The sequence below is a fragment of the Leucoraja erinacea genome, chromosome 2 (assembly GCF_028641065.1).
Source record: "Leucoraja erinacea ecotype New England chromosome 2, Leri_hhj_1, whole genome shotgun sequence".
Taxonomy (NCBI): Eukaryota; Metazoa; Chordata; class Chondrichthyes; order Rajiformes; family Rajidae; genus Leucoraja; species Leucoraja erinaceus.
The window spans coordinates 97,667,161-97,692,793 of NC_073378.1; the positions used below are offsets into that span (position 1 = coordinate 97,667,161).

Consider the following 25,633-nt stretch of genomic DNA (forward strand, 5'->3'; position numbering starts at 1 on the left):
CACACTCACAGTTTAGTAGAAATGTGTTCAGTGTTGTTCACAGCTCAGACTGAGAGATTTCACCCTCTCGCTCCCCCATCTTGCAGAGATTGACTGAGGTACTTTTATAGTCCCTCCGGAAGGGGCGCGGCCTTCAGGAGAGAGAATCTCAACATTTTTAAAACATTAATAACTCTTTTATTTTTCATCGATGGGAAAAATCCTCTTGTCCTGTACAGCGGAGGGGGACTCTAAGTAAGATGGCCAAAAATCAGAGCCGTAAGTGGCAGCGTTTTTTCTAAAATCAATAAACAGAACAACAGGAAGCGGTCAAGATCAGACTTTTAGTAATATAGATTTAGTATAGAGATACAGCACAGAAACAGATCCTTCGGCCCACCAAGCCCGCGTCGACCAGTGATCCCTGCACACTAACACTATCCTACATACAGGATAGGGACAATTTACAATTTTCCCAAGGCAATTAGTCTACAAACATATATGTACTTTGGAAGAAAACCGGAGAAAACCTACGCAGATCACAGGGAGAACATACAACCTCCATCTTCACAGGGAGAACATGCAACCTCCATCTAGACAAGCACTCGTCGTCAGGATTGAACCTGGATCTCTGCTGCTCTACTGCTGTGACACTGCACCGTCCTGATATCTCCAATGTCTCTTACAGGCAGGAAAGTGGATGCAGTGAAGGTCTATACGCAGTATAGACCCAAAAATCCAAGATCTGAGAAGATGCCATAACCCAGTTTCAATTGTAACAATATAACAAGCTGTGTTAATATGTTTGCCCACATATCAGGCTCCTCAAACCATACAAGCATTCATAGACTGCACTCATGTACTTGCAGTGACATATCTTGCAGCTTCCTGACTGGAAGTAGCCAGGCAGCACAGCCTGACTGGCTGTGGCCCAGAAGGGAGCCGTGGTCTCCGGTAGGAAGTGGCTGATTTGGAAGTCCAAGCCGCTGAGGAAGTCCTTCCGTTCCGACTTTGGAGTTCCATCATCCGGCGAGCTGATCTGAACATCCGACCGCCCGTAGCGGTGACAGCGAGGGGTTTGGGAGCCCCCCGACTACGGGTGAACAACAGGACAACAGAGGAGGATGACTGAACTTTGGTGTCTTCCCACAAAGTGGAAAACTTTGATTCTGCTTTGGAGGTGTCTATGATAAAGACTATCGTGTTCTGTGCTCTTTTTTTATTCGTATGGCTGTATGGTGACCACAATTTTCACTGTACCAATTGGTACATGTGATAATAAATGTGTCTTGTCTTGTCTTGTCTTGTCTTGTCTTGTCTTGTGGACCTTCTTGAACAGAAAGTTTCTGTCTTGCAGTTGATGTGGTCCACCATCTTCGCAAGATTCTTTTCCAAAAACACTTTATGCCCCTAGAAAACATTCATGCTGCCATCAGCAAGTAAACAACACTCTCTATTAGTTGGGAGCGAGTTGGTGCTGCTCTGTACGTATGTCATTAAAGGCTGGATAATAAACATTTTGATAGGTATCTAAATACCGGCGGCACTGAAAAATTTGACGAGAGCCTTTGACGAGAGCACATTGTTTCAGAACCTAGAAACATAGAAATTAGGTGCAGGAGTAGGCCATTTGGCCCTTCGAGCCTGCACCGCCATTCAATATGATCATGGCTGATCATCCAACTCAGTATCCCGTACCTGCCTTCTCTCCATACCCTCTGATCCCCTTAGCCACAAGGGCCACATCTAACTCCCTCGTAAATATAGCCAATGAACTGGCCTCGACTACCCTCTGCGGTAGAGAGTTCCAGAGATTCACCACTCTCTGTATGAAAAAAGTTCTTCTCATCTCATTTAATTTTTTCCTTTTACTAATTGACTAACCTTTTACACTAGCTTTGAACCAAATTATTTTCACTGAAATGTATAACCTTAAAAGGTGTTGTCGGTAGATTCATTATTAAAGAATTGCATACACACTTGAAAAGGGGACATTTGAAAGAGCTCAAGAGCAGGAATGTGAGACTAATTGGACATTCCTTCCAAACATTGGCTCAGCGATGATGTTGAAAAAGCTTCTTTATGTAGTTGTATCATTTGAACTATAGACGATGCTTCATAGAGGAGTTATTTGGCCCTTCATGTGTACACAACATGCATTGTAGAGAGTTGTATAATCAGCACTTCTTAGATAACATTAAAGATCAATTAATAGAGCATGTGTGAAATCAGAGAATGATTAGCAGTCAACATGATTCTACAAAGTATATATTGGTTGTAACTAATACGTAAAGTGGTTGTAATATATCTGCATATTTGAAAGGCATTTGATAAGGTATTTTCTATAATGTTCTGTAAATAGGGATGCATAGGGAGCAATGAATTACAATGGAAAGCAAATTGGTTAAAGGACTTGAAACAAAATAGGAATAATCTGATCTTTTCTAGGTTATCAAGCTGATGGTCTTACGGATAAGTAATGAGCCTGGGAAGGAATAAAGACAAGTTGAACAAATGGTCAAGTAGGTGGACGTTTAGGGTAATTGTGGGAAAACATGAGGCTTTAAGATGAAAAGAATATCAGACAATTTTAGAAACCATGAGGAATTATTAGACCTGTTGTTGCAGAGGAATCTTCATACACTCTTTCAGTGAAATGTAAAAAAAGTAAAGAGTCATACAGTATGGAAACAGGCTCTTTGGTCTAACTCGTCCATGCCGACAACGATGCCACACCTAAGCTGGTCCCATTTGCCCACATTTAGTCCATATCACTCTAAACCTTTCCTATCCGTGTGCAAGTACAGTGAGCAGTTTGGAAGACTTATGGAATGCGTTAACATGGAGAATTAAAAATGTAGATACAGCTTTTTAGAGCTTTACTGAGACCACATCTGGATTTCTATTTGTAAATTTGGTTTCTATACCAAAGGAAGGAAATACTCTCCTTGGAGATGACAAAGCATAACCTTATTAGATGAATTCCTTGGATAAGAAGACATTTTGCTATGAGAAGAAGTTTTGCTATGCTTCACTGGAATTTAAATGAATGAAAGGTGATTTTAATGAAGTTCAATATTTGGAGAGGATAAATACTGAGGGTAATAAAAAGAACTGCAGATGCTGGTTTATAGACAATAGATGCTGGACTAACTCAGCGGGTCAGGCAGCATCTATGGAGAAAATGGACAGGTGACCTTTTGGGTTGGCATCCTTCTACAGGCTGAATTTCAGTTGTTTCTTCAGATTGAATAATCTAAAACTAGAAGATTAAGTTTCTGGATCTCTTTGGATCCCAAGTTTAATTTCCCTTATACTTGCTATAAAATCTCAACAATCATCAGACTTTCACTTACTTGGAGAACAAAAATAGAAGTGCTACTTGACTGAATTTCTTGGCCTATTTCTTCCAACTATTATTGAATTATAATATAGATTGAAGCAAATTTGCGTGAAACGTGAATCATATTACTCTTCGGGAACCATGAATGTTCCAAATATTGCTGTCAATGTATGTGTGTGGGGCCAGTCATGACTTGATATTATGTTGGCTTGGATGTTGGCATGCTTTGTCTATAGGCTACATCGCTATAGATATAGTGCATGTCTATTGAAAAAAATGTGTTGATGGCCCAGTGGCTAACTTGTCAGACTGGTAATTCAGAGGCTAGGGCTGACAGTCCTGAGATCGGAGTTCAAATCCTACCACGTCAACTGGAAATTAAATTCAGTCATTAACAGAAGAAGGGTCTCAACCCAAAACGTCACCTATTCCTTTTCTCCAGTGATGCTGCCTGACCCGCTGAGTTGCTTCAGCTTTTTGTGTCTATTTTCAGTGTTGTGCAACCAGCATGTGCAATTCCTTCCTACATACTCGGCAGTTTAGCTAGTCATTGACTTTGGCTTGAAATTGAACGGCACTACTTACTGCAAATGGTGGCTTGGGTGCTTTGGCTTGAAGTTAAAAGGCACTACTGCAAATGCACTTACTTCCTGTTTGCATCGTATATTGATTTAAGATAAAATGCTACCACTTACGGCTGTGATTTTTGGCCATCTTACTCAGTCCCCCCTCCGCTGAGCAGGTGCAGAGAATTCTTCCCATCAATGAAAAATAAAAGTGTTATTAGTGTTTAAAAAATGTTGAGAATCTCTCTCATGTCAATCACGCCCTGAAAGCCACACCTTTTCTGGTGGGAGGGGGAGGGTTTATAAAACCTGGAAGTGTGGGTGTGGCTCAGTCTGCATGATGGGGGAGGGAGAGGTCATGACTGTCTGAGCTGTGAATCAACTGAACACACTGAATGTCTACTGAACTGTGAGTTTGGTGTTTTGTGTGGTTTTATGGTGGTTTCACCCTGCATGAAATGGTATGAAGCTGCATTTGAATTTTGTGGCCTTCGACCTTGCTTGAAGTGGAATGAAACTGCACTTGAATTTGGCGGCCTTGCATCCTGCTTGAAGTGGTATGAAACTGTACTGAATTTGGTGGCCTTGCACCCTGCTGAAAGTGGTATGAAACTGCACTTGAATTTGGTGGCCATGGATCCAGCTTGAAGTGGTATGAAACTGCACTTGAATTCGGTGGTCTTGCACCCTGCTTGAAGTGGTTGGAAACTGCACTTGAATTCGGTGGCCTTGCACCCTGCTCATAGTGGTAAGAAACTGCACTTGAATTTGGTGGCCTTGCACCCTGCTTTAAATGGTAGGAACATGGATTTGAATTTAGTGGTCTTGCACCCTGCTTGAAATAGAACTTCAAGGAATAGTCATGAGTCAACTGCCAGCTCACCAGCCGTGAGTTAGCTGCCAGCTTGAGGGACCTGAGGGACTCAGGCTTGAGGGACTGAGCTGCCACCCCAAGAACACATACCAGCGCTCCAGAAAGCCGTTTGGATATTGGAATTGGTGGAGAGGTGGAATATTGCGTCGGGGGACCAGCCCTCCCATGTGAACATGGGACCCAACGGGCCCCACTTAGTCTAGTACTATATAATAACAAGGAATGTAGATGCTGGTTTCTACCAAAGGTAGACACAAAATGCTGGAGTAACTCAGTGGGACAGGCAACATTTCTGGAGAAAATGGATAAATGACGTTTCAGGTTGGGACCCTTATTCAAACTATCTGTTATAAATATTATCTCCTTCATGTGTCTGCCTGCCTTTAATTCCTTTTATAATAGCTTTGATTGTATGCTACCTTACCCTGCCATAGAGAGGGATGCACGTTACTGAGTCTTGTGCAATGTATTTACGAGATGTGCTTCATGTTTGACTCACAGCTGGCACTGTGCCACAGCTGGGAGTTATGGTTATGAGACTCGCCAAATGTGTCAGGGTGGAATGAAACATGGTTATTAAATCCTCATTGATGGATTGTAGGGCAGCGACAAGTGCCTAAAGCTAATAATAACGCAATCATTGGGAAATGGCACAAAAGTGCATTCATGGAACTAGACCTTTCCTGTGAGACCATTGACCTTCTCCTGTCTCGATCCTCTGACATTTTCCTCCACAGATGTCTCCTCACTTAGTGTGTGGATCTGCAGATGTGGGACCTCTGTTACTTTCCCTGTCCCGTACCAACTTTGCCAGAGCAGCAATCAAAACTCTCGGAGATCACCTTCTCCCATGTGTCGCCACTCCTCAATGTTCTCCTGTTCAGGTTCACTTTCTGTGCTGTTTCCATCACCAAATGAGAATGCACCTCCTCTTTAACAAGCACAGGCTTGTATTAAGCAATGGCATTTAGCCTAAGCTGAAGCTGGCCATCATGGTATTTTGCCCCAATGATGTCTCCATGTAATAAATGCCTTGCATATCTCTTTCAACGAGCTGACTGTTAAAATTCTAAATGTAATGAAATGAATGGACAACATGAAGTTAGTTAGCATGTTCCCTAAATTGCAGTGAGATTAGATCAATTATGCATTTTGACACCCATACTAATTTTTGAAAATCATCAAATTTAGCCTTTGTATCTTTGAAAGCAACTCCATTGATGATGAAAATTGCCCCTGGAAATTACGTTCTGTTGTTCATCTTTGTACAAGTTGAATGGACTTTCCTTATGTCTGTAGAGGTGCTCTCTGAAGAAGGGTTTCGGCCCGAAACGTTGCCTATTTCCTTCGCTCCATAGATGCTGCTGCACCCGCTGAGTTTCTCCAGCTTTTTTGTGTAACCTGCTCTCAATATAGCTTGTTTCTATATTTCTATCGGCATTGGTATTCAACGTCTATGATTAAGGAAGAACTGCAGATGCTGGAAAAATTGAAGGTTAACAAAAATGCTGGAGAAACTCAACGGATGAGGTAGCATCGGGAGACAAAAATGCTGGCGAAAATGCTGCCTCACCCGCTGAGTTTCTCCAGCATTTTTGTCTATTCAATGTCTCTGGTTGAGTTGCCTAAAATAATGACGATTATACAGCCCGATTTTTAGAATCAACTTTTGACAATTATGGGAAGAAGTCATGTAATTTGTGAAGCATTCACAATGCAAATAATTGCAAACGGCCAATTTACCTTGTGTTTCTCTCGGATTGAACATCTCTGATCTCTCTGGAAATCTCTGTCTTACACTTTAGTGAGTTTATTTTCACCATGGAATGTTAAATTAGTTTGACCTTTAGCATCAATGAGAGTCCTTTGTTAAGCGAATTGTTTACCATAAACGTACCCATGGCCTCAATGTGTTTATCCAGTCTTCTGAAAGGTAATTATTGAGACCTGAGAGAGAGCCAGATTTAAACGAATGAGTGTTTTATATGACATATAATTATGAAAGCATAACTTAATTTTAACGTGACAGAAAGAAAATTAATAAATCGTAGCTCTACATCCGTATAGCTCAGTTAAATAATGTACCCGATTGTGCTTTGTGCAAACCCATGATATATCCCATCAAGTTTTGTAACTTTATCACCATTTTATCTTGAGGCTCAGCCTCTGGGCTGTCATATTGACCCTGTTTACAAGAGGCATTGAAAGCATGTGGTACAAATTTAAGCAATTTCAATATATTAAAAAGTAATGCTGTAGCGGCGCTTGCTGGCGCACGCATATATCAAAGCCGGCGTTAGGATGACGCTGTCATATATCTCGGGAGGGGTTGCTGTTTTCGCGCGGTTTTGCTGACCACCGTTGTGATCAGACGTGTATGCAGAGACCTGTTTACCAAGGAGCGAGTGTTCAATAAAAATCGTTCTGAAAACTTAGTCGTCATTTCTGCTTCTCCGTTACGGTGTGGAAGCCCGAAGATGTCGAAGCCCCTGCTTGTTTCAGGGAAATGCCTCGGCCGATCGCCCATAGAGGCGAACGAGATCGGCCCGAACGAACGCCTTTACGTCCGTGATCGCCACTCCGGCCACAGTTTCCTGGTCGACTCCGGTGCCATTGCCAGCATCCTCCACCGACAACCCGAGATACCCGCGTCGGTAAGGTAAGACCCGTCTTCTCGGCCGTTAACGGGAGCGACATTCGAACTTACGGTGCGCGGACCCTGGACTTAAATTTCGACTCCCACCCCATATAGGTGGAAGTTCACCGATGCTGACGTCGCCCAGCAGATATTGGAAGCCGACTTCTTACGCGCGTTCTTCCTGTTAGTAGATGTGCGTGGTGGGCGAATGGTTCCGTTGTCGGACCTGTGCCCTGCCGAGCCGCGTAGTCCATTCATGCCCCAACAGCAACTCGATGAGGTAGCTGAGATCCAGCAACCTTTCACAGCCCTTCTCACCAAATTCCCAGGGTTGCTCATGCACCGGTTCGACGGGGCCGCGCCCCGTCATGGCGTGGTCCATCACAATCCCACCGAGGGCCCACCGGTTCACGCCCGCGAGCGCCGCCTCCCGCTCGATAAATTGCGCATCGCAGGAGACGAGTTCCAGCTTATGGAGGACATGGGGATTGTCCAGCGGTCAGATAGCCCTTGGGCTTCCCCTCTGTATATGGTGCCCAAAGCGTCCGGGGGATGGAGACCTTGTAACCACAGCAGATCGGTACCCAGTCCTGAACATCCAAGATTTCTCGGCTCATTTGGTTGGCGCCACCTTCTTCTCGAAGGTCGACCTTATTCGCGGGTATAATCAGATCCTGGTCCATCCCGACAACGTCCCTAAGACGGCCACCATCAACCCTTTCGGCCTTTTCGAATGGCTAACAATGGATTTAGGCCTGAAGAACGTCGCTCAAGCGTTACAAAAGGTTAATGGATCAGGCCGGACGGGGTTTGCCTTTCATATTCATCTATCTCGATGATATTCTGGTGGTCAGCAGCTCGCAGGCTGAACATGTTAAACATCTCCGCCTGCTCTTCGAACGGCTGCGTAAGCACGGGTTGATGATCAACCCCGCGAAGTGCCAGTTTGGATTGCGCTCCATCTCCTTTTTAGGTCACAGCATAACCTGCCACGGCGCACAATCGCTGCCTGAGAAGGTCAACGCAACCCGTCGCTTCCCGAGGCCCCTATCCGTCGAGGGCCTGCAGGAATTCATCGGAATGGTTAATTTCTACCACCGATTCGTCACGTCAGCGGCACCTCGCCTACATATCCGAATTCACATCTGACATTCGGCATGTGGCGGGGAAGCTGAACGTTATGGCCGACGCACTCTCCCGTCCGGTGGTCCCTGAGGTTTCTGTTCTGAACCTAGGTGTGGATTATGAGGAGCTGGCAACGGTTCAAATGGCCGACACCTGCATGAAGGATTACCGCAATGCTGAATGAAGTGCCTTGCGGCGCTGCAGGCATGCGAGTCATTTGCGATGTCTCAACGGGTAAAGCCCGTCCGATCGGCCCAATTGCCTGGAGGCGTCGGGTTTTCGACACCATCCACAGCCTAACTCACCCGTCCATCCGTGCCACCTCTGCCCTGGTTGCTTCCAAGTTCGTCTGGCATGGGTTACGGAAGCAGGTCGCGGCATGGGCCCGCGCTTGTATCCCCTGTCAGACTTCCAAGGTGCAGAGGAATGTGTGCCTGCCCATGCAGGATTTCGCTGTTCCAGACGGCAGGTTCCTGCACATCCATGTTGACCTGGTGGGTCCCTTGCCGTGTTTGCACTCACTATCGTGGATAGGTTCACCAGGTAGGCGGAGGCAATACCGTTAACCGATACCTCCTTGTGCCCGCACTATTGTCTCCAATTGGATCGCTAGTTTTGGGGTCCCTTCAGATATTACTACCGATCGTGAGGCCCAGTTCATGTCCTCCCTGAAATGGCGCAGCTGTACGGCGCAAAGTTACACCAGACCATCGCGTATCATCCGTAGTCGAATGGGTTAGTCGAGCGGTTTCACAGCCACCTTAAGTCGGCGTTGAAGGCCCGGCTCACCGGCCCCGATTGGGTTGACCAGTTGCCCTGGGTTCTCCTAGGCATCAGAACTACGCCTAAGGAAGACCTCGGCTCCTCCTCGGCCGAGCTGGTTTATTGCTCAGTTTTGCGTGTACCTGGGGATTTTCTGTCCGCCACCCATAATCAGGAGGTCCTCCCTTCGGCGGTGCTAGCTGACCTTCGCGAGCGGGCACGCGTGTTGGTCCCGGTCCCGGTCCCCACCTCCCGCCATGGGTCATCCGCGGTGCATGTGCCTATTATGTTACGGGATTGTGTTTATGTTTTCCTTTGTATAGGGATGCTCACCGCTCGCCGTTACACCGGGTGTACGAAGGACCGTACAAGGTGTTAGAGACTGGTACATCAACGTTCACGTTGGACATGGGTGGCAGGGAGGAGTTCGTCTCCATCAGCCGCCTTAAGCCAGCCCACGTCGGCGAGGATAGCCCGGTGGCTGTGGCCATTCCGCGGCGTAGAGGGCGTCTGGCGGCCGTTTTGCCGCCCTCTGCACCTGTTACCCCCGGTTATGTTTCACCGGTCCCCTCTGTTACACCCATCCCTCGTTCGCGTTTGTCGCGCCCCTCCGGTTTTGTTCTGCCGGCCCCGAATGTTACGCTCGCCCCGCGACCTCGGACACTGCGTTCCGGTCGAACCGTCCGGTTACCTGTGCGTTTCCGTACTGTGGATTCTGGGGGGAGCCATGTAGCGGCGCCTACTGACGCACGCAGATATCGAACCCGGCGTTCAGAACCGTGGTCACATGACTCGTGAGGGGCTGCTGTTTTCGTGCAGTTTCGCTTTCATGCCAGTTGTTTTGCTGACCACCGTTGTGATCAGACCTGTATGTATGATCACATGCAGAGACCTGTTGTGTTTGTGCAGAGACCTGTTTACTAAGGAGCGAGTGTTCAATACAAATCGTTCAGAAAACTTAGTCGTCGTTTCTGCATCCGCTAAAATGCATTAATTTAAAATATATTTAACTGGCATGCACAAGGTGGACCAAGGGGCCTGTTTCAAACCTATATACCTCTATGACTCCATGGCTCCATATAAATTAACTGAACACATTAATATTAGTTCGCATAAAAACTTTCTGGTCAGTTTGCCAGTGCATCCCTTGTTCTTTGTAACTTTTCATACCTCTAGTTTCCCTCTCTCATGACTCTCAGTCTGAGGAAGGGTCTTGACCCAAAACGCACCTATTCTTTTTCCCCAGAGGTGCTGCCTGACCTGTTGAGTTACTTCAGCATTTTGTGTCAATCCTTGTTGTTCTCCGCTCAGATTTACTTCCTTCCAAACAGATTAGTTTATTGTCACATATACCGAGGTACAATGAAAGCTGTTGTCGCATGCTATCCAGTCAGCAGAAAGACAATACACAATTACAATCGACCCATACAGTTTACAGTGTATTACAGTACGTTTACAGTACAAGGGAATACGTTTTAGTACAACGAGGTCTGGGGGTCGCTGTTTCTCAGTCACTGAAAGTAAGCATGCAGGTACAGCAGGCAGTGAAGAAAGTGAATGTTATGTCGAGGAGGACTCTCTCTAACTTCTACAGGTGCACACTGAGCATGCTGACCGGTTGCATTGTGGCTTGGTTCGGCAACTTGAGTGCCCAGGAGCGGAAAAGACTACAAAAAGTAGTAAACACTGCCCAGTCCATTATCGGCTCTGACCTCCCTACCATCGAGGGGATCTATCGCAGTCGCTGCCTCAAAAAGGCTGGCAGCATCATCAAGGACCCACACCATCCTGGCCACACACTCATTTCCCCGCTACCTACAGGGAGAAGATACAGGAGTCTGAAGACTGCAACGTCCAGGTTCAGGAATAGCTACTTCCCCACAACCATCAGGCTATTAAACTTAACATACAAAACTCTGAACATTAATAGCCCATTATCTGTTTATTTGCACTTTATCTGTTTATTTATTCATGTGTGTATCTATATTACTAAAAGTCTGATCTTGACCCCTTTTGGCTCACTGTGCTGTGATTTCCGAGAGAACGCCGCTACCTACGGGCGTCATTTTTGGCCACCTCGCTCAGAGCCCCCCTCCGCCTTCCTGGACCAGAGGATTTTTCCCATCGATGAAAAATCAGAAATATATTAATATATTTTTTTTAATTGCCATTCTCTCCGCTGCCCCTGCTGGAGGGAGGGGGAGGGACTATAAAACCAGGAAGTGGTGTGCCTCACTCAGTCTCTGCAAGATGGAGGAAACCAGAGGGTCACGTCTCTCTGAGCTCTGAATAACACTGAACACATGTCTACTCAACTGTGAGTGCCCTTAATGTGATTTGAAAATGAAAATATGGTTGGTTTGAAGTAAAAATGCACTGCCTGCAAATGGTTGTTTGGGGGGGTTTGGGTTGAAGTGAAAAGGCACTGCCTGCAAATGGTTGTTTGGGGGGTTTGGGTTGAAGTGAAAAGGCACTGCCTGCAAATGGTTGTTTGTCTAAACTTGACAACTTCCTGTTTGCACTATATTGATTTTAGATAAACTGCATTTGAATGTGGTGTCGTTGCACCCTGCATGAAATGGTCTGAAACTGCATTTGAATTTGGTGGCCTTGCACCCTGCTCGAAGAGGTAAGAAACCGCACTTGAATTTGGCGGCCTTGCACCCTGCCTGAAATGGTAGGAAAATGGATTTGAATTTGGTGGCCTTGCACTCTGCTTGTAATGGAATTTCAAGGAATAGCCGTGAATCAACTGCCAGCCCACCAGCCGTGAGTGAGCTGCCAGCACATCTGGTGTGAGGGACTGAGCTGCCACCCCAAGAATCCATTTGGCCCACAATGTCCATAATAGCCCTCTGGAGACCAGTGGTCCTTGCAGTCAACAACACCCATACCAGCGCTCCAGAAAGCCCCCTCCACTGGCCACCAATATTGGAGTTGGTGGAGAGGTGGAATATTGCATTGGGGGAGCAGCCCTCCCGTGTGAACATGGGACCCAACGGGGCTCTGAGCGAGGTGGCCACTTAGTCTAGTATATTTATGTAATGGTATATGGACACACTGATCTGTTCTGTATTATTCATGCCTACTATATTCTGTTGTGCTGAAGCAAAGCAAGAATTTCATTGTCCTATCTGAGACACATGACAATAAACTCTCTTGAATCCCTGTTGGCCTTCATAACATGAGGAATTGAATGTAAAGGCAAAGAGGTCCTTCTGCAGTTGTACAGGGCCCTAGTGTGACCACACCTGGAGTATTGTGTGGAGTTTTGGTCTCCAAATTTGAGGAAGGACATTCTTGCTACTGAGGGAGTGCAGCGTAGGTTTACGAGGTTAATTCCCGGGATGGCGGGACTATCATATGTTGATAGAATGGAGTGGCTGTACTTGTATTCTCTGGAATTTAGAAGGATGAGAGGGTTGAAACATATAAAATTATTAGGGGTTTGGACATGGTAGACGCAAGAAACATGTTCCTGATGTTGGGGGAGTCCAGAACCAGGGGTAACAGTTTACGAATAAGGGGTAAGCAATTTAGAACTGAGATGAGGAAATACTTTTTCACACAGAGGGTTGTGAATCTGTGGAATTCTCTGCCTCAGAAGGCAGTGAAGACCAATTCTCTGGATGCTTTCAAGAGAGAGTTGGATAGAGCTATTAAAGACAGCTCAGGGGATATGGGGAAAAGGCAGGAACGGGGTACTGATTGTGGATGATCAGCCATGATCACATTGAATGGTGGTGCTGGCTCGAAGGGCCGAATGGCCTACTCCTGCACCTATTGTCTATTGTCTTTTAGTGCAAGGTAAATCAAGCAAAGTCTGATCAAGGCAAGTCCAAGGGTCACCAAAGAGGTAGATAGTGGTTCAGCACTGCTCTCCATTTGTGGTAGGATGATTCAGTTGCCTGGTAACAGCTGGGAAGAAACTGTCCCTGAATCTGGTGGTGTGCATTTTCATACCTTTTGCCTTGTGGGAGAGGGTAGAAAACGGAGTGGCCAGGGTGCAACTCGTCATTGATAATGCTGCTGGTCTTGTTGAGGAAGCGTGAGGTACAAATGGAGTCAATAGAAGGGAGGTTGGTTTGTGTGCTGGTCTGGTCCACAATTCGCTGTCATTTCTTGCGGTCTTGGATGGAGCTGTTCCCAAACCAAGCTGTGATGCATCCTGATAAAATGCTTTTTATGCATTGATAGCCAGGAGTCAAAAGTGTTTATTGTCATGTCACTAAACAGGAACATTAAATTCTTTCCTGCCGTAACACCACGTACAGTATATTTAAACATTCTGTAAAATAGTACTACAATAAACAACAACAAAAAAGTTCAGTGCATAAAAAACAGGCAATAATAATACAAAAACAAAAACAATATCCCCACGTCTGTGTATTTCAGAGCTTAGTTGGAGGTTATGGTGTTTAATAGCCTAATGGTTGTTGGAGAAAAAGCTGCTCCTGAACCAGGACGTTACGGTTTTCAGCCTCCCATACCTTCTTCCCAATGGCAGGAGTGAAATGAGAATGTGACCAGGGTGGTGTGGGTCTCAGAAGATGCTGGCTGACCTTTAATGGAAGGGGGCACTGCAATATGCCAGCTACGGCTGCAACATATCTCGGTGCTTGAACGTGAAGTGTTTGCAGCCCTTCAGCTCAGCAGAATTGGTCTTTGCGGCTGAATGCAGAGTTGAGGCATTGAAGCAGGTCAGAAGCTGGTGCACACTCTTTTCGTCCATGTTACTTAATACTAATAGCTGTAGTTCTTTCCAGAGCCAAGAGGCACACGATCAGGTCCAATACTTCAACATATTCAACTCTTTATTCAATTCTTATTGCTTATTCGCAATCTTTAACGATAGGTTCAGGGCATAGCTCCCCCCCCCCCCATCCCTTCCACCTGCTTGCTGCCATCCCCTACCCTTTCACCATACACATTCCACCAAACTTCATCTGGCATTCAATCAACCCAACTAACACTGCCTCGCAACAACTAGCTGTGTTTTAGGAAATGAGGAGCACTATGTGAACACAACGAACCGGTTCATAGGAAGGGGGAGTGGGGAAAAGGCCGGAGAATGGAGTTTGGAGGGAGAGATAGATCAGTCATGATTGAATGTTGGAGTAGACTTGATGGGCTGAATGGCCTAGTACTGGTCCTATCACTTCTGAACTATGAAATAATTCTAAAATCCATTGTAAGCCTTCCTGTTTGAACAGAAAATAAGCACTATAGACTGACCCGTCTGGCTTTAATATATAGCTCTTCCCACAACTCAAGGCTGCAGGTAATTTGTAAAATGTAAACACTGTTAAACTAAATGTAATTCAAAAATAATCTTCCATGTAAATCATTTTCTTTGTTGGAAAAGCTGAGTGGTCCAAAAAATAATGTTGGCCTGCCCATGGGATGAAAAATGCTGAAGTATTAAGTATTTACCATCTGTATGCGCATCTGCAGAAAATCTGATATTGTGACAGCATAAATGCCCTTGTATGAGTTCATTCCAAGAACTCTCCCGAGTTTAAAAAAAATGAAACTCGTGGTAAGCACGGAGAATGAACGTAGCGGGTACGTCTGAGCTTGGGAACGTCTCTTAGCGCTAACATCAGGTACTCGGGAAGACTCGCTAATGGCAGGTAAGCACGGGAAGACTCGTGAAGATTTTTCAACATGATAAAAAATGTTCAAGAGAGCCCCAAGTACCGACGAGTGGCCATTATCGTAAATCTCCGAGTTCGAATCAGGGCAAACTCGGGAGAACTCTTGGAATGAACTCGTACCGTGGAACAAGGGCTTTTAGTTTGACATGAGCCACTCTTCGGTAAGGACTGTTATTGAAAGGGCATTGCCATAATTTAGAGCAGTTTCAAAGTCAACAGAACTTTTCAGGCTCACCAGGATGTGTTTGGTGTGAACTGGAAACTTAAGTACTCCATTTAAGTGTAAATTGACGTTTGATTATACTGCAAGGCTTATTTTTACTCGACTGACTAGCATTCTCAGCTCTGCAAAATCCAATTCCGATCATGGTTTCAGCTTCATCTCCTGGCACATTTTGGTCAGTGGGTTGTTGCTGTAAAAAAATGTTCCGTTTTTTTTTAAACAACAAGATTTCACTAACAAGCTGTTCACCTTGCATTCTGGCCAGAATATTCAGAGGCTGGCGAGGAAGCAGCTGACACCTCAAGAAAAACACTTATTCTTGTTCTCAATGAGGAAACTAAATGATCTGATTTTGGCTTTTTCTTCTTGGCAAGCTCTGCCTCAAAAGGGTCTGTTCCACTTGGCGATTTTTTTCGGCGACTGCCGGCATCATTGACTGACGTATCAGGTCACCAAAAAATTTGCGGGATGACGTGGCGTGGCGTGATGCGGCGATGACATGATGTGATGACAGATGACGCGCGGTGTTTTTTCAAGTGTGGCAACATATGTTTGTCGCCGCTGGATTTTGAAATGTTCAAAATCTTTTGGCAACAGTGATATGACGCTGGCAGTCACCGAAAAAATCGCCAAGTCAGACAGGCCCTTAACTAATTGGAAGATTTCTATTGGTTTCCAATGTTGTCTCAAGTTATATGGAGGCACCAGTGCATAATTGATCCAAACAATGTTCATATTTAAATTATTTTATGCACAACATAACCAGGGATACAGTTTAAGCATCCCCATTGTTTGAATATGCATGCACGCATGCACCCACTCACACACACACTCACACTATGCACTCACACCTCCTTCACTCCCATGCTAAATTTAATTCTCATTTACATTGTACCGGATATATGGAACGAATATCTATATTACTAAAAGTAAGACCGTGACCGCTTTTGACTCACTGCGATGTGATTTCCGAGAGAACGCCGCCACTTATGGCTGTCATTTTTGGCCACCTCGCTCAGAGCCCCCTTCTGCCGGACTGGAGTAGAGGATTTTTCCCATCGATGTAAATTCAGAGAGATATTAATGTTTTAAAACATTTTGCCATTTTCTCTGCTGCCCCTGCTGGTGGGAGGGGGGAGGGACTCTAAAACCCAGAAGTGGTGTGCCTCACTCAGTCTCTGCAAGATGGAGGAAGCGAGAGGGTCACGTCTCTCTGCGCTCTGAATAACACTGAACACATGTCTACTCAACTGTGAGTGCCCTTAATGTGGTTTGAAAATGAAAATATGGTTGGTTTGAAGTAAAAGGGCACTGCAAATGTTTGTTTGGGGGGTTTGGGTTGAAGTAAAAAGGCACTGTAAATGGTTGTTTGGGGGGTTTGAGTTGAAGTAAAAAGGCACCAAATGGTTGTTTGGGGGTTTGGGTTGAAATAAAAAGGCACTGCAAGTGGTTGTTTGGGGGTTTTGGGATGAAGTGAAAAGGCACTGCAAGTGGTTGTTTGTCTAAACTTGCCAACTTCCTGTTTGCACTATATTGATTTTAGATAAAACGCTACGACTTACGGCTGTGATTTTTGGCCATCTTACTCAGTTCCCCTCCGCTCATCAGGTGCAGAGGATTCTTCCCGTCAATTAAAAATAAAAGTGTTACTAGTGTTAAAAAAATGTTGAGAATCTCTCTCCTGTCAATCACGCCATGAAGGCTACACCTTTTCCGGTGGGAGGGGGAGGGATTATAAAACCCGGAAGTGTGGGTATGGCTGCATGATGGGGGAGGGAGCGGTCATGACTGTCTGAGCTGTGAATCAACTGAACATACTGAATGTCTACTGAACTGTGAGTGTTGTGTTTTGTGTGGTTTTATGGTGGTTTCACCCTGCTTGAAATGGTACGAAACTGCATTTGAATGTGGTGGCCTTGCACCCTGCTTGAAATGGTAGGAAAATGGATTTGAATTTAGTGGCCTTGCATCTGCTTGAAATGGAATTTCAAGGAATAGCCGTGAGTCAACTGCCAGCCCACCAGCCGTGAGTGAGCTGCCAGCACATCAGGCTTAGGGGACTGAGCTGCCACCCCAAGAATTCATTTGGCCCACAATGTCCATACTAGCCCTCTGGAGACCAATAGTCCCTGCAGCCAACAACACCCATACCAGCGCTCCAGAAAGTCCCTCCTACTGGCCACCAATATTGGAATTCGTGGAGAGGTGGTATATTGCGTCGGGGGACCAGCCCTCCCATGTGAACATGGGACCCAACGGGTCCCACTTAGTCTAGTATTATAGACCATGCTTCCACATTGCACACTTATGATCTCCGTTTATCTTTAAGTCTTCTGTGTACCCTCAGCTCTGCAGTTTGCTGAATAGACTGATCTTAAATTTGAGTTAGTCAGTTCTGCACAGACTTTTAAGGGCATTTTAATTCTTGCAACAAAAAATTAAAACTAGGGGCGAGATGTGCAAAGAATCCTGCGAATGGTTCCAGCACCGTGTGTGATGAGCAGCTCCTATTTCTCAAGCCTGCTTCTTTATTATTTTTTGGATGGTTGGGGTAGCTTGCTCACCAAACTCAAATCATAAGGATTCACCTCTTCCTAATCCTCAGCAAATGTTTGGTGAAATTATATAATCCATAAATGTATAGTTAATTAAGAGAGGCATAGACATTCAGGACCTATTTAATCGGGTGGAAATCTTCAACACTAGAGGGCACGGCTATGAAGTGAGAGGGGGAAAGATTAATGGAGATGTGCAGGGCAAGTTTTTTTTTACACAGCGAGTGGTGGGGGCCTAAAACGCACTAAGTTGGTGGTGGAGGCAGATATGATAATGGTGTTTTAAAGGCGTTTGCATAGGCTCATGAAAGTGCAGGGAATGCAGGGACATGGATCATGCACAGGCAGATGAGATTAGTTTAACTTGGCATCATGTTTGGCACAAATATTGTGGCTCGTTCCTGTGCTGTATTGTTCTGTGTGAACACAATGGTTTACAAGACCACCACCATGATTGGCAGCCCCGCCAACAGTCTGTTTTTTCGTCCTTTACATCGGGAGCTCGCAGTCTCAGGTGAGGCCGTGGATGTCGGGAGCTCCAATGTCACGGAGCTCCAATCTCACAACCAGCCCCGACGCGGGGTTCGATCGTCCAGTGCGGGAGAGCTGATATACCCCCGATGCAGGAGCTGATCACCTCGATGCAGAGGGCCCGTAGCTGGCTATGGGAGTCAAGGTCATCCCGTCAATGGAGGGCTCGAGGCCCCCAACCGCGGGAGAGCAAAGAGAAGAGATTGAACTTTTTTTCGCCTTCCATCACAGTGAGGAATGTGGAGGAGTCACTGTGATGGATGTTTAATGATAAAATGTGTTTTGTGTGTTCCGTTGCTTTTTATTGATGACTGACTTGGCAAATGAAATTCCTCGTATGTTGTAAAACATACTTGGCTAATAAAGTATTATTGTGATTGTGATTGTCATGACATGAAATTGACATGAAACGAAACGTCACCCATTCCTTCTCTCCAGAGATGCTGCCTGTCCCGCTGAGTTACTCCAGCTTTTTGTGTCTACCTTTGGTTTGAACCAGCATCTGCAGTTCCTTCTTACACATCCTATGTGAAAGTCAGTTGTGTTCGTCTAAATGATAAAACTTTTTTTGTGTTTGTCCAAACTGAATATGAACCGTAGAGGAAGAAACAGTGGAAACCTTGGAACTTCCAATATATAAAACTTACAAATGCATTGTTAAAAAGCGCCCCCCCCCCCCCCCCCCCCCCCCCCCCCCCCCCCCCCCCCCCCCCAGGACCGTGATCTCTGGATTACTACCAGTGCAAGTGCTACCAAGGCGAAGGCTGATGACCTTAGAGCATCGACAATTATGTGCAATTGGGATATTGTAGCCATTGTGAAAACCTAGCTAAGAGAGGGACAGGACCAGCAGCTTAATGTTCCAGAGTACGTGCTATAGAAGAGATAGAGGTGGGAATAAAGGAATGGAATGGAATACTTTATTGTCCCATGTGACTAGACACCGTGAAATTCTTTGCTGCATACACAATGTATACAAATAGCAGCCACATACGGCGCTGACAAAGTTGCAAAGGACGCCAGCTCCTTCTTTTGTCCCCCCCATGACGGGTCCCCATTGACCATTGTCTCCCCCATCTCCCTCACGGGGGTCCCCCCACGCTGGGTACTCCATTGTTCTTCCCCCCCTCACGGCAGTTCCTCCGCGCTCTCATCGACCTTCGACCGCAAGTTGACCTGCGAGGCATCGCCGCCGTCGCGAGGCTTCACCGCCGAGGCCTCATCGTCGCGAGGCTTCACCACTGCCGCTTCTTCACTGCTGCCGAGGCCTCACCGCTATTGACAGCCCATTTCACGCCTCCGTGGTGCCGACCAGGACACCAGCCGCGGGCTCTGTCATCCGCTCCGCCGACCCGGACACCGACCCGTGACGCCCGGCTCCTCCGTCCGACCCGTGACGTACTGGCTTCTACGCGCCGATCTGGAAGGCGTCGAGACCGCGGCACCTCGATAAAATTGGCAAGGACAAGTGACTGAAGTGTCCATTGGGTGAACTTTTTGGGACCAGCATTCTATTCTATTCATTCATCATTGTTGAAAACATTAGCGACGTAGCGGTGCTAGTTTCTGAAGGGAACGGTGTCGGACGCATTTCTGCCCTCCAGTTACTGCGGAATTCCGCCGCTGGAAGTACAGGATTTTGGTGTGTGTGCTTTATCATCATTCCTTACAATACTATGTTGTACTGAAGTGTGGAAGGCCGTTGGCTCGCTAGAAGCTCATCTGCCCTTTGACAGGTCTTGCTTTTGGTCCTGCTGGGGGTCCATAGCCCCCTCCTGTCAAATGTTTCTCCAGCATTTTTGTCTACCTTCGATTTTCCAGCATCTGCAGTTCCTTCTTAAACATTTGGAGTATTGTTTTCAGTTTTGGTTACCCTGCTATAGGAAGGATGTTGATAAGCTGAGAAGAGTGCAGAGGTTTACGAGGATGTTGCCAGGATATGAGGGCTTGAGCAGTTGGGAGAGGTTGGGAAGACTAAAACTTTATTCCCTGGAATGCAGAAGGATGAGGGGTAACCTTATGGAGGTGTATAAAATCATGAGGGGACTAGATAGGGTGAATGCACTAAAGGAGGGGAATCAAGAACCAGAGGAGATAGGTTTAAATAAAGATGGGAAAGATGTAATCGGAACTGAGATGCACCTTTTTCACACAGAGTGTGGTCGGTATATGGATCAAGCTGCCAGAGGACATTGTAGCCATGGCTGAAACCTGGTTAAGGGAGGGGCAGGACTGGCAGCTCAATGTTGCGGGGTACAGGAGAGACAGGGGTGAGGAAAAAAGAGAGGGGGAGTTGCATTGTTGGTTAGGGAGGATGTCACAGCTATGTTCATAAATGACATTCCGGATGGTTCGTCTAGTGAGGCTATATGGGTGGAGCTGAGGAACAAGAAAGGGATGATCACCTTGTTGGGGGTGTACTACAGACCCCCAAATAGTCAACAGGATTTTGAAGAGCAAATGTGCCAGGAGATTGCAGACAGCTGCAGGTCAAATAATGTTGGTGTCGCGGGGATTTCAACTTTCCCAATATAGACTGGGAAAATCATAACATGAAAGTTTTAGATGGAGTGCAATTCCTCAAAAATGTTCAGGATAGTTTTCTTGAACAGTATGTGGAGGCCCCCATGCATGAGAGGGCAATGCTGGATCTAATATTGGCAAATTGGGAAAGGGCAAGTTAATGAAGTGTTTGTGGAGGAGCCTTTTGGGACAAGTGACCACAGTTTGATTAGGTTTAAGATAGTTATGGATCGGGACGGAGAGGGTCCACGTGTTAAAATGTTTAACTGTGGCAAGGCCAACTTTGAGGGTCTGAGAGAATGTCTCGCTCAAGTTGACTGGAGCAGGTTATTTGAGGGGAAAGGAACATCGGCCAAATGGGATGTTTTTAAAAGTGTACTGAAGAGATCTCAGGATGTGTACGTCCCCGTTAGAGTGAAAGGTAAAGCAGGCATAAGTAAGGAAGCGTGTCTGACGAGGTAAATTGAGACGTTAGTCAAAAATAAGAAGGATGCATGGGACAGGTATAGGCAGCTGGGATCAAGTGCATCCCACCTGTATCAGGAACTAAGGAGCAAACTAAAAAAGGAGATCAGAAGGGCAAAAAGGGGCCAAGAGATAGCTCTGGCTGGTAGCATAAAAAACAATCCCAATAGATTTTATAAATACGTAAGGGGGAAATGGAGAACTAGAGAGAGAGTGGGACCTCTCAGGAAGAAAAGCGGTCACCTCTGTGTGGAGCACAGGAGATGGGCAAGGTCCTCAATGAGTATTTCTCCTCTGTATTTATCAAGGAGAAAGAAAGTAGGACGGAGAAAATTGGAGCAGTCCTGGAAGTGTCATTAGAGCAGTCAGGGTTACCATCGAGGAAGTACTGAACGTACTGTCTTCTTTGAAGGTAGACAAATCTCCTGGGCCTGATCAGATATATCCGAAAACATTGCGGGAAACTAGACAGGAAGCCCTGGTTGAAATTTATGAGTCGTCCTTAAATACAAGACGTTGGTGAGACCGCATGTAGAATATTGTGTTCCGTTCTGGGCGCCATGTTATAGGCAAGCTATTGTCAACCTTGAAAGGGTTCAGAAAAGATTTACGAGGATGTTGCCAGGACTAGAGGTAGTGAGCTATAGGGAGAGGTTGAGTAGGCTGGGTCTCTATTCCAAGGAGCATAGGAGGAGAGATCTTATAGAGGTACACAAAGCCATGAAAGGAATAGATCGGGTAGTTTTTTACCCAGAGTAGGGGAATCGAGGACCAGAGGACATAGGTTCAAGGTGAACGGGAAAAGATTTAATAGTAATCCAAGAGGTAACTTTTTCACACAGAGGGTGGTGGATGTATGGAATAAACTGCCAGAGGAGGTAATTGAGGCCGGGACTGTCCCATCGTTTAAGAAACTTAGACAGGTACATGAATAGGACATGTTTGGAGGGTTATGGACCAAGCGCAGGCAGGTGGGACAAGTGTAGCTGGGGCATTGTTGGCCAGTGTGGGCGAGTTGGGCCAAACGACCTGTTTCCACACTGTATCACTCTATGACTCTCTGACTCTAGGAGATAGTTGAGGCAGGTACAAAAACAACATTTAAAAGATACTAGACTAAGTGGGACCCATTGGGTCCCATGTTCACACGGGAGGGCTGGTCCCCCAATGCAATATTCCACCTCTCCACCAATTCCAATATTGGTGGCCAGTGGGGGGGGGGGGGGGCCCTTTCTGGAGCGCTAGTATGGGTATTGTGGGCTGAAGGGACTAGTTTCCAGAGGGCTAGTATGGACATTGTGGGCCAAATGGATTCTTGGGGTAACAGCTCAGTTACTCAAGGCCACCGAATTCAAGTGCAGTTTCATACCACTTCAAGCAGGGTGCAGGGCCACGGCTTCAGGCGGGTTCTGTCGGGGTCCGGTAGGGGGTGAGCACTGCCGTGGTCTACCTCTGCCACTGCTGCTGTCTGCTGCTGCCGTGGCCTACTGCTGCCTATCACTGCCGTGGCCTACTGTAGCCGCTGCCTACCGCTGTCATGGCCAACTGCTGCCGCCCCCTTCAGGCAGGGACTGGTGGGGAGCATCCTGCAGCTGGGTATGGGATGGCTTCAGGCGGGGGCCGATGAGGGGTGGAGCGTCCTGCAGCGAGGGAGAGGGACGGATTCAGGTGGGGACTGTCAGGGGCCGGGGGGCAAGTGTCCTACAGCCGGGGGAGGTGGGCGGCTTCAGGCAGTGTGGCGGGCTAGTACGGGTGTTGTGGTCCGAAGGGACTAGTTTTCAGAGGGCTAGTATGGATATTATGGGCCGAAGGGACTTCTTGGGCTAGTCCTGCAGCTGGGGACGAAGGGGGACTGCTTCAGGTGGGGGCTGGCGGGAGCGTTCTGTAGCCGAGGAAGAGGGGACGGCTTCATGCATGGGCTGGTGAGGGTTCTTGGGCTAGTACTTGTGGGCCGGATGGACTGGTTTCCGGAGGGCTAGTAGGACATTGTGGGCTGAATGGACTTTTATTGGTCTAGTACGGATGTTGTGGGCTGAATGGATTGCAGCTGGGGATGGGGCTGGCTTCATGCGGGGAGCGTTCTGTAGTCGGGGAAGGGGGATGGCTTTAGGCGGGGGCAGGTGGAAGTGTAGGGGGAAGCTGGTGATGGGGGCGGCGGCTTCAGATGGGGGCCGGGTGTCAGGGCCAGGGGGGTGGCAAGCGTCGGCAGCCATTGCGGGGGAGCGTCCTGCAGCCGGGGTGGGCTTCAGGCAGTGTGGCGGGCGAAGATGGGTGTTGTGGTCCAAAGGGACTAGTTTTCAGAGGGCTAGCATGGATATTATGGGCCGCAGGGCCTTTTATTGGGCTAGTCTTGCAGCTGGGGACGGAGGGGGACTGCTTCAGGTGGGGACTGGCGGGGGAGTGTTCTGTAGCCGAGGAAGGGGGGACGGCTTTAGACGGGGGCTGGTGGAGGTGTAAGGGGGAGCTGGGGACGGGCGGGGCTTCAGCGGGGGCTGGCGGGAGCGTTCTGTAGCTGGGGGACAGGGACGGCTTCTGGCGGGGAGTGTCTTGCAGCCAGGGGAGGGGGACTGCTTCAGTCGTAGCCTGTCAAGGGCTGGTGAGTGGGGGGGAGGCGGGGGAGTGCTGAACTGGCCTACCACTGCCATGGCCTGTCGCTGCCATGGCCGACTGCTGCTGCTCCCCACCAGCTTCAGGCGGGGACCAGTGAGTAGCATCCTGCAGCTCGGGATGGGGCCGACTTCAGCGGGGGCTGGTGGGGGGTGGGGGAGCCTATTGCTGCTGGGGACTGGACAGCCTCAGGTGGGGGCCGGTCAGTGGTGGAAGCATCCTGCAGCTGGGGATGGCTTCAGGCGGGGACTGGCAGGATGGGGGAGGGGGACGGTTTCAGGGGGGGGGGGACGGTCCTGTAGCCAGGGGCGGGGACAGGGACGGCCAGGGGGGGTCCTGTCGGGGGCCTGGGACAGGGACAGCATCAGGGTGGGCTGTCGGGGGCCAGGGGGGGGGGGGGGGGGGGGGGCGAGTGACCTGCAGCTGGGGGAGGGGTGTCCTGCAGCCGGGGGATGGGGACAGCTTCAGGTGGGGGCTGTTAGGGATGGGGGTGGGGGGGGGGGGGTGAACGTCCTGCTGCCGGGGGATGGCTTTGGGCTGTGGCTTCGGGGGGGCAATTGGGGAGGGGGGGATCTTTCTGCAGCCTGGGGAGGGGAATCCTGCAGGTCGCTCACCCCTCATATCTATATTACTAAAAGTCTGATCTTGACCACTTCCTGTTGTTCTGTATATTGATTTTTGAAAAAACGCTGCCACTTACGGCTGTGAATTTTGGCCATCTTACTCAGTTCCCCTCCGCTGCACAGGACAAGAGGATTTGTTTCCCATTGATGAACAATAAAAGAGTTATTAGTGTTTAAAAAATGTTGAGATTCTCTCTCCTGAAGGCCACGCCCCTTCCGGAGGGTCTATAAAACCCAGAAGTGTTGAGTGCCTCAGTCAGTCTCTGCAAGATGGGGGAAACGAGATGGTCATGTCTCTCAGTCTGAGCTGTGAATAACACTGAACACATGTCTACTAAACTGTGAGTGGTTTTACTCACCTGTCAATGCCCTTAATGTGGGTTGAAAATATTGTTTGGAAATGCTAAAGGTGTGTTGCCTTTGGTTTGGAAATGCTGAAGCTGTGTTGCCTTTGGTTTGGAAATGCTAAAGCTCTGCCTAATTAAAGTTACCTTGCCTAATTAAAGTTACCTTGTTTAATTAAAGTTGCCTTGCCTAATTAAAGTTGCCTTGGCTAATTAAAGTTGTCTTGCCTAATTAAAGTTGCCTTGCCCAATTAAAGTTTCCTTGTCTTCTATATAATTAAAAGTCTAATCTCGACCACTTCCTGTTTGCGCCTTATATTGATTTTAGAAAAAACGCTACCACGTACGGCTGTGACGTTTGGCCGTTTACTCAGAGTCCCCCTCCGCTCATCAGGTGCCGAGGATTTTTCCCGTCGATGAAAAATAAAATAGTTATTAGTGTTTAAAAATGGAGAGAGAGAGGGAGAGAGAAAGGGGGGAGAGATAGGGAGAGAGAGAGGGGAGAAAGAGAGAGAGAGGGATTCAGGTGGGGGGGGGGCCTTTTTGGAGGGCTAGTTAGTACAGGTGTTGTGAGCCGAAGGAACTGGTTTCCAGAGAGCTAGTATGGACATTGTGGGCCAAATGGACTTTTCTTGGGCTAGTCCTGCAGTTGGGGGCGGAGGGGGATGGCTTCAGGTGGGGGCCGGCGGGAGCATTCTGTAGCTGAGGAAGGGGGACGGCTTCATGCAGGGGGTGGTAAGGGCAGCCACAGGCAGCGGCCGATGGGGGAATAGGGAGCGCTGCCGTGGCCTACCGCTGGGGTGGTGTGCGAGGGAAGG

General features: G+C 47.5%; 1 protein-coding gene across 3 annotated transcripts in view; it reads left to right on the top strand.

Annotated features, from left to right (window-relative positions):
- Positions 1 to 25,633, top strand: part of crppa (CDP-L-ribitol pyrophosphorylase A) — a 230,206-nt gene that overhangs the window by 174,800 nt on the left and 29,773 nt on the right. The window contains exon 10 of one of the 3 annotated variants that reach the window (XM_055661847.1): positions 2,428 to 2,501. The exons of the other annotated variants lie outside the window; for them this stretch is intronic. Coding sequence (XP_055517822.1) covers positions 2,428 to 2,478 — 51 coding nt within the window. The 3' untranslated portion in view covers positions 2,479 to 2,501. The remainder of the gene's footprint in view (positions 1 to 2,427; positions 2,502 to 25,633) is intronic. 3 annotated transcript variants of the gene reach the window in all.